General features: G+C 33.2%; 1 protein-coding gene across 1 annotated transcript; it reads left to right on the top strand.

Annotated features, from left to right (window-relative positions):
* Positions 1-433: 433 nt before the first annotated feature.
* On the top strand, positions 434-9693 carry gosr2 (golgi SNAP receptor complex member 2). The gene is made up of 6 exons (XM_067382313.1): positions 434-617; positions 1117-1181; positions 5224-5332; positions 7011-7143; positions 7282-7422; positions 8716-9693. Exons 1-6 carry the CDS (start codon positions 589-591, stop codon positions 8875-8877), a joined length of 639 nt encoding a protein of 212 aa, XP_067238414.1. The 5' UTR covers positions 434-588; the 3' UTR covers positions 8878-9693.
* Positions 9694-10098: the final 405 nt, after the last annotated feature.

Here is a 10098-nt window from a genome sequence, read left to right as displayed (position 1 = left end):
TATCTGTATTCCTTACAGACTATATTAGGATTAATGAACACCATTTTTGTTTTATGTCCCCTCAAAAATAAAACAAATTATTAATTTATTTTAGCCTAACTTTAATTTTCGCTAAATATCATATAGCCCAAATAAAGTGCTATAGTAAAACCATACCCTTGTTTTTGATCCTTGAACAACAGATTAAAATATGTATCAGGACTATTCTTCAATCAGATATATGGACATGCCTGTAGGCTATGTTTTCTTTTGTTTATATGATTGCAGTTCTGAATGTAATTTGACTTTGTTTGGTCTGTTGTACCATGAATGAATGAATGAATGAATGAATGAATGAATGAATAATACGATGTTGAATACCATTCGCCAGAGCTGGCGCTGTTCTCTCGTCTAGTGTTTTTTTTTTTTACAGTCAGGCGGTTGAGAGGGCGCCTGAAAGAGGTCCTTTTACTTGGTGACGTGTATGCTAGACAGCGATATGTGAAACTAAACGAAACGGATGATAAAACATTGCATAACTTTCGATTAGAGGCTTTTAAATTGTATTTTTTACCGTGTTTTTGGTGGCGCCTTCAACCGTCACTGAAGATGGAGATGCTTTACCATCAGACCAATAAGTGAGTTTGTTCATTCTTATTTCAAAACTATCAGAAATTAGCTGGCTTACCAGTAAACTGAACTATTAAATGCTGAATGTTTTCATAAGTTAGGTACAACATGTAACAAATTAAAGGGTCTTTCAAATCTGTTGTGTGGAAATGTGATAAGCTGTTTGGTCTGACAGCATCCGTTAAATGAAGATAATGTTGCTTTGCCTTCTCTTTTTTTTTCTTCCTGTTTATGAATCCATTTTTATTTTTTTGTTGATATTATGCTTAATTATGGTCTCAGATGTTTAGTACGCAAAAAATGAGGTTAAACTATAAGGTAAAGCATGTATAATGCTATCATCTGTCTGACAGCACAGACGTCACACTAGATAGCGGGACATCCACATGAACCTGAAGTACCCTAATAAGTACCCTAATGTCTCCAACAACAGAGAATAATGACTTTCTTAATGTAGTGTGTTTAACCCTCTCTCTCTTCTCACACACCCGTGTCTTTCACTGCCAGACAAATTCAGGAGGTTCAGTCTCAAATGGGACGACTGGAGACAACAGACCGACAGTCAGTCCACTGTAAGTCTGTGTGTTTAATGTGTGTGTGTGTGTGTGTGTGTGTGTGTGCTTACAATAGCTTGAATAAAGATCCTCATTCCCACAGAGACGATAGGATACAAATAAGACACATATCTTTAAACATTATGGCCCGGTTTCACAGACAGGGCTTAGACTAAGCCAGGATTAGGCCTTAGTTCAGTTAAGGTATTTAAGTAGCTTTTATAAACATACCCTATAAAAAACATTACTGGTGTGCATCTTGAGACAAAACAATGACACAGACTTATTTTAAGAAATGTCAGTACAAGTTGCTTTCAGTTAGGACCGCTCAAACATGCATTTTAGTTCAAGACTAGCTTAAGCCTTGTCTGTGAAACTGGGCCAATAATAGTCAGAGCTGGGCAGTTTGGTTTATGAATATGAATTTCATCTAAAAGCTTCATTATTTGTATTGTGTCTACCAGGTACATACATTGTTCTCTCTCTCTCTCTCTCTCTCTCTCTCTCTCTGAAATATATATATATATATATATATATATGTATATATGTATGTATGTATGTATGTATATATGTATATATGTATGTATGTATGTATATATGTATATATATGTATATATGTATATATGTATATATATGTATATATATGTATATATGTATATATATGTAGATATGTATATATATGTATATATGTATATATATGTATATATGTATATATATGTATATATGTATATATATGTATATATGTATATATATGTATATATGTATATATATGTATATATGTATATATATGTATATATATATATATATGTGTATATATATATATATATATATATATATATGTGTATATGTGTGTATATATATATATATATATATATATATATATATATATATATATATATATATATATATATATATATATATATATATATATATATATATATATATATATATATATATATATATATATATATGTGTATATACATACACATCAGTGTTAATTTCGTTGACGAATAATTTTCGTCAACGAAAACAAGACGATGACTAAATAAAAATGCATTTTTAATGACTGCAACTATGACTAAAATCTACTCTAATTTTCGTCAATGAATAAAAACGAGATGAAAATGAAAAGTACTGAATTTTGCTTTTCGTGTCTTTTTGCAACCGTCCGCTTTGGCGAGCAAAGTACAGTTGGGTGAACATAAACAGTTTGGGGAATATCAGATTTTCCTATATCAGTGTATAGGATCTGAGAGAAAATGCTTAATGCATTACAATTTAACTAAATTAGATTTTAGTCAACTAAATCGACTAAAGCCCATTCCGATGACTAAAATATGACTAAAACTATATTTAGTCAACTAAAACTAGACTAAAAAATCAAACAATTTCCGATGACTAAAATATGACTAAAACTAAACTACGACTATAAGGCATTAAGATATTATAAACATTAACGTCATGAGTTTTTTGTAAATGCTTTTGAAAATTGACTTGACTTTTAAATCTGGACATGACCAAGAATATACCAGTTGTTGTATAGGCCATACCAGGAATTTATTGTACCAGAATGTCAATATTGTAGCTCTAAATTGACTGTAAAACACATTTTTGGTCTGCCCAATGTCATTAGATAACGATTTTTGAAACTTATTTCGTATCTTCCTACTCTGAACTGTTTGATGGTCTGCACTCAGAAATTAGTTGTTTCTGTGGCAGTGCTCATAACTGAGCCCATTTTTTGTTTATATTTTAATCCCTACATAAATTCACATCTTTATTCTCTTGCATATCGAAGAACTGAGAAATCGCACTGGGTAACACCAGTTATAATAATGTGACATATAACCAGTCCCGATCAGCAGCGGTCCTAGGCCTTGTTTTCACCTGTGTACCGATTTAACTTCATTTAAAAAATGTAAATAAAAAAAATGGTTACATGTGTTTTCCACAACTTCCTAATGTAATTTAAAAAATGTATTGACCCCATTCACACAAGTATTTTCCACTTATGATTGGATAACCTAGATGTAAAACCACATGTAAACTAGGTCCAGCTGATCTAAGTCATTTTTGGTGCCACTGACCAGCTGATTGTTCTGTGGAGGTGGAGCTCATGCACAGAGCCAGGATGGTGCCATGGCAGGAAGGACAGGGAGGAGTGATGGGGTGGGGGGCATGGAGAATGGATGCTTGACAGGAGGGCGAGAAGTGTGGAGTGGTGTGGTTTGTGTGTGTTTGAGGTGGTGTTGTGGCTCTGTAGTGAGTCTGAATAAGATAACTGTCTCCTACCCATACTGATGACATCATATGAGATGTCATAGGCGGGAAGGATGCGTAACGTATGCATATGTTAGTCTGTGAGAGAGCGACTGTGAGATTGCATTGTCTCAGTGGGTGGGGGTCAGGGCAGACTGTTTGATAAAACTTTCCCACCAGTCAGTGGTTCTCTCCAAGCAATCTGCACTCATTCCCAATCTGTGGATCTGCATGTCAGTGCTCGATTCCACCTGTACCTGTTACTTATTTAGTGAACAATATGGCAATTCCAGACCGAGGCTCTGTCTTCACAGCTGAGGCTCGAGCCTTACTTCTGATTATGGAAAATATTGAGAAGGGTCAAGAACGGGACTTTTTTATTGCCTCTGACTCAAGATCATGTCTTCAAGCACTTGAATCCCTAAAGGCTGATCGCCCCATAATTGTTGAAATTTTAACGAAATTAGATCTTTTAAAGAAGGAAAACTTTAATATTATTTTTTGCTGGGTTCCAAGTCACATTAGACTGACTGGTAATGAGAGAGCGGACACAGCTGCCAGGGATGCGCTTAACCTGAAAATATTTGACTGTCAAATACCACCTTCTGATTTTAAACCAGTAATTCATTTATACATCACTAACAAGTGGCAGAAAGAATGGGATGAAAATAAAAATAAAAAGCTCTATGAAATAAACCCCAGTATAAAAAGAAGTACCTTCAAGCATGATCAAATCATCTACACTAGGTGTAGACTGGGTCACTCAAGACTTACCCATGGGTTTTTATTAATAGGTGAAGTTCCTCCTTTATGTCTCTCATGTCAAGTTCTTTTGACTATTAAGCATATTCTGTTGAATTGTCATTTTTATGATGCTGCTAGAAAACGCTTCTATTTCATATTTCAAAATGTATCGCCTGAATGTATTTTAGATTTTCTATCTGATATCAAGTTGAAATGTGTTATATAATAACATAAATTTTTATTGATGGATTTAAAAATTTAAACAAACAACCAACTTATTTAGTGCTATATTTGCATGTATTTACATTTGTAGCATTTAAAATGGCTAATTTTAGCTTTTAGTGTTTTGACTTTAAATTTATTTAGACAAAATAATGTAGAAATTTAATATCTGCCTTTTATCCTTATCAGACATAACATGATTATCAATATTGGCCAATTTAAATATTTGTGAATCCTTAGTTTATATATAATATAATATATATTTTATTTATATTTGAAACTCATTATGAAACATTGAGTAAAAATTTGTTTCATAAATATTCATTGTTTCATAAATATTTGTATCGTATATATATTTGGTAACAGTATTTTATTTATTTATTTCATTTTATGCGTTAAATTGATGTAAATTGACATTTAGACGTTTATTTACAATGTTTTTATTTCAACCAGTCAAGAACTACTGTTTGAACTTTTTGTTCAACAAAAAAAAATCTTGAAAAAAATGTATCATGTTTTCTGCAACTGTTTTCAACATTGATAATAATAATAAATGTTTATTGAGCATCAAATCATAATATTAGAATGATTTCTGAAGGATCATGTGACACTGAAGACTGGAGTAATGATGCTGAAAATTCATTAAAAAAATACATTTTAATATATATTAAAATAGAAAATAGTAGTAATTTAATATAAAAGAATAGTAATTATATTTCAGAATATTATAGTTTTTACTGTATTTTTGATCAACTTGAATGGTAACGTATGTGAAGTAATTTTGTGATGTACTGTTTTGTGTACTTATATTTTCTGATGCTTGTGTTTCTTGCAGTACTTGAGAATGAACTTCAAGCCAGAATTGATCAGATCTTTAATCAGCTGGAGCGACTCGAGATACTAGCCAGTAAAGAGCCACCAAACCGACGCCAAAATGCCAAACTGTGAGTGCATCAGTAAAAATATCCACTATGGCCTTCTTGAATCCAGTCCTCATCTTGATCAGAGGTTGGTTTCTAAAGAATTGTAAACTAGAGCAAAATATCCTTCCTGTCAGAAGTTTAAATTGGAATCCAATTTGATCATTAACCACACACCGATAGCAGTCCAGTATGAGAGTAAGTGGAAGCTGGACTATAGACTACCTCAACGTTGTAGGTTCAAAGATCAGAAAATTCATAAACTACTGCAACGTGTCCACCATGGGAAGCCAAGTTGCTCTTGGAGGATTTTCCCTGTAGTAAATACATAATGTAAGTTGCTTTGAATAAGAAAGCCACTGCCAAATGAAGAATAATGTGATGTGATGTGAGGTGATGACGGTTAGGAGTGTTTGTGTTGTGTGCGTGCCCCGTGGCAATGAGATCCAGTGAAAACATTCCGTCTGCAGTCACGTCATCACCAACATTCCAGTCGTGTGTGGCAAAGCCTGGCTAAAGCACTGCACAAACACACCTGAGGCCAACACACCTGTTACACTCACTCACAAAACACTGAATATCATACAAACACTTCCTGAAGAGTGCCTGTATGACAATGTGTATGCATGACCTCAAACACTCTACACAGAAACAACATAATCTTCTCACAATCCAGCTTAATGTTGGTAAGTTGGTCTAACAATGGGAATCCTTGTTGTAACGGAGGGAGTTTCTGTAATTTAAGTGATTGTTAGACCTATATCTTTTCTAATACATGCATGTTTTTCTGTATTTGGTCAAAATAAGTGAACAATAAGGGTTTTGTCTGTTGGCCCCGTCAGCCCATTAGTTCATTTTCATTTTATTTTTTTTTTTTTTTAATAATTAAAAATATATAAAAAATTGAATTGTAATGAATGAATACATTTTATTTTGAGCATATTTACTTTTATCTTATCATATATATATATATATATATATATATATATATATATATATATATATATATATATATATATATATATATATATATATATATATATATATATATATAAAATAATAATTTTTATTATATTAAAACAATAATTTAATTTTTATTTACATTAATTTAAAATATATATCTATATATATGTGTGTTACTTTTTTATTATTTTAAATGTATATAAAAGAATAATTAAAAAATGTAAAATTGTTACTATATATATGTATATGTATTAATATATATATATATATATAACAATTTTACAATTTTTTTTAATTTTTAGCTTAGCAGTGTGATGATTATTATTAGAAATGCTAATTTATTAATTTTATTAATAATGTTAATATTAATATAAAGTTAACTTTAATAGTATTTTTTATAATTGAATGAATTTTAACAGTCATTAAAACAGTCCATGTAAAAATCTAAAAAATCTTTTTATATTTATTAGTGATGATTTTGTATATTAACTTTCAATAATAGCTGGCCTGAAATTCTCTTACACTAGCCTTGAGCTTTTGTATCATCCTTACCGCTTAGCCCTGAGTGGTGTAAATAAAATGTGAACATTTTGATTCAAAACTCATTTTTAGCTGTTACTGAGAGCAAAATCTCTTTATACTTAAATGAGCTGGAACTTTACAGCTATTGCATCACTAGACAATCCCTGCTGGCTGCTGTGTGGTCCAAAAGACACTCACTGTGTTTTTCTTTCTGTAGGCGTGTTGATCAGCTAAAGTATGATGTGCAGCATCTTCAGACAGCCCTGAGGAACTTCCAGCACAGACGTTACGCTCGCGAGGCTCAGGATAGAGAAAGAGAGGAGCTCTTGAGCCGAAGCTTCACAACAAACGTCAGTAGACCACACACATTCTTCTACATACTTTTTGCCCAAACTGTTTCATTATCACTCATCAGTCTATAAACATAACCTCACACTACAAAGAAGGCATGATTTTTTTCACAGTGCTGTGTGCTTTTTTTTGTGTAGGATGCAGACACCTCCATCCCTATTGATGAAACCCTGCAGTTTAATAGCAGTCTACAAAACGCTCACAGAGGAATGGATGACCTGCTGGGCTCAGGCTCCAGCATCCTTAATGGCCTGAGAGACCAGAGGAGCACGCTTAAGGTCTGTGTGACACAGAATACAGGGCGGATTTCATCGGAGACCAGGAAGGGGAATTTTTTTTTTTTTTTATCCTCTTATCAGGGTGTTTCTAAACATTTCAAATAGTGCTTGACTGATTGCTGGTAAAGTGCCGATGGCAGTTTAATGATAGCCAAATGAAGTGTATACAAGATTGAGGAAAAACAATACATCTATTGATCCATTTAAAATTAAATAACAATTGTTTAACAGTAGGTGTTTGAGGCAGTGATATTTTAGTGTTATTTATATACTATTATATTAGTTATTCACATTTTGAATTGTTAGTTTATGCTTTTGTAATTTTATTATTATTTTTTTTTCTAAATTTCTATTTAGATTTATTTTATTATTTAAGTTTTTCATCTAATATTTATTATATAATTTTATTTCAGTGCAGGGTTCCTACGCAGTATGGAGTTTGACTTGCGTAATTTCCAGGTCTGGAAAAGTATAGAAAAAAGAAAACAGTGTAGGGAAAAATATTTGTTTCTTCAGACTATTGCCCTTATTCAGTTTTTGACATATAATATGAAGAATTTCTAAAAATAAATGTATCATACAAGCAGAGTGTTTAGTGATTAATCAGGCAGTAAATAATCAAGCAGGTTTCTTTTGAACTTCTCTAAAAGGATGTGATTGTGCCTCTCAAACCAGCAAACAATCATCTAAATCAGAGTACTTTGCTGTTTGGTGATTGTGCAACATCAAATCACGATTACAGTATCAAACTGATGTGTTAGAGGTGAATATATGCAGGTTATAAAGCGTTTAAGGTTCCTTCTCATCATGTAAATGTCATCACTTCGAGAAAACCAATGAAAAAAAAAAAAAACTGTATAAAAATATTTACCGATGACTGCTATATTCCAAAAATAATGCTGTATGAACCATATTTGTTAAATATGGTCTGAAAAATTGTGTGGAAGGGAGTTTGTAAATTTGAGTATGGAATTTTGAAATGGAAAATGTGAGGAACCCTGTCAATTAATGAAAACGTTTGAGTTAACGATAACAACACTGGTTTGAGGTCATGCATGCACATACAGACGATGACTGTGTGTTTCCAGGGAGGAGTATGTGCTCTTCCTGAAGCTCCTCTGATTATCACGGAGCGTGAGAGACCGTCTCTGATGGTGGTTTTTGGGGAAATGGGGGGTGAGGTGTACCTCAGATGTTTTACTGAGTGAATGGATGTGTCTGTTGCTCACTTGTGTTAAAAAAACTGCAGATTCTTGGTAAGATCTTTCACCTTCTTCTTTTTTTTTTTCATAGGGTACCCATAAAAAGATGTTGGATGTCGCAAACATGTTGGGTTTGTCGAACACGGTCATGCGTTTGATTGAGAAACGAGCAACACAGGACAAGTTCATCATGATGGCTGGAATGCTGGCTACTTGCTTTGTCATGTTCCTGGTGGTTAAATACCTTAGCTGAACTTTCCCAGCTTTAGCCAACCTTGCTCCTTGATCCCGTCAGTGGCTCATTCCGGTTTTCATGGCACATGCATCACATCTGTGAAAATTGCAGATGTGTGCTGAAGGAAGTCTGCTTCTTTGCAGGATGACTGTCAGTATCTTTTGTGTCTCTATTTCTTCATCTAATGTACTTTAAAAGACATTGAATTATTTCATAACTTTCTGCTCAGCTGATTTTCAAACAAGCAGCTAAAAAAACACATTAGTCTCTGCTAGTCTGAACTAAAAAGATCAGTCCTCCTGTAGTTCAATTTGGCTGTTGCTGATGGTGTCAGAGCAAATAGTCATTAAAATGTACTTTAAAATGGTCTGTTATCTGGCTCTTCATCGCCATCTTTTGGAGAACAAACCATAAATGTTTGGTTATTTAATACTGATTTTGTACTGTATTATTCCTAACACTTCAAACCTGTAAATATAGATTATTGGATGTTTTTGTGCAATAAACTCATCGCCCATATACATCCAGCTGTCCTAAAATATAAAACTTGTTTCATACTGTTAAACTGTCTACGCCTGGATCTAAGCAGGAGCCACAGCCCCCGGCAAACAGGAAATGAGACGTCTTATTGGACATCTGCTGCATGGATCTTGACGCTCTGTGTGCGCACATTCACACACGCTCAGGACCCCAGCAGCAGAATCCTCAACAATGTTCTCCTGCAACAGTCGTATATCATTTATGTTTTTGCCACTGTTGCTGAAATTCATGTGCTGTTGAACAAGATACCATAAAGCTCCTAATATAGACTTAATCGCAGTTTATTTTAATTATTTGTTCATAGTAATGCTCAATCATGATTTGTGTGTGTGTGTGTGTGTGTGTGTGTGTGTGTGAAAATGAGATAAAAATGTCACCTGCAGTTCTTTTCCAATATAGCTTAGGATAGGATTAGAAAGTCAAATGCGCAGTTAATGCTTATATTTGCTCAAACACTTATTTTAAGGTATTAAAACCCCGCCTCTGTAATCCGACAAGCAGGCCGCAATTGTAATTGAAAGATAATGACATTTAATATAGATAATTCTTCCTATATATAATTCCTGGTGAAAACTTTGCAACAAGACTCGATCTACGGCGAGTGAAGTACCATCCAACAGTGCCATCTAGTGTTTGAAACCAACAGCTGTAAAATTGACATGTCATTTGGGTGAACTTCATTGTGGCGTTAAATTTAGG

This window comes from Chanodichthys erythropterus, chromosome 3 (assembly GCF_024489055.1).
Source record: "Chanodichthys erythropterus isolate Z2021 chromosome 3, ASM2448905v1, whole genome shotgun sequence".
Lineage (NCBI taxonomy): Eukaryota > Metazoa > Chordata > Actinopteri > Cypriniformes > Xenocyprididae > Chanodichthys > Chanodichthys erythropterus.
The sequence above is the reverse complement of the archived record's forward strand: the minus strand, read 5'-3'. Positions and strand labels throughout refer to the sequence as shown.

What these genes read in the sequence shown, in the direction of transcription:
- gosr2 (XM_067382313.1), top strand. Translation starts at nt 589, where the DNA reads ATGGAGATGCTTTACCATCAGACCAATAA. An exon ending in GCCGAAGCTTCACAACAAAC is followed by an intron (nt 7,144 to 7,281) that starts GTCAGTAGACCA and finishes TTTTTTGTGTAG; the next exon opens with GATGCAGACACCTCCATCCC. An exon ending in ACCAGAGGAGCACGCTTAAG is followed by an intron (nt 7,423 to 8,715) that starts GTCTGTGTGACA and finishes TTTTTTTCATAG; the next exon opens with GGTACCCATAAAAAGATGTT.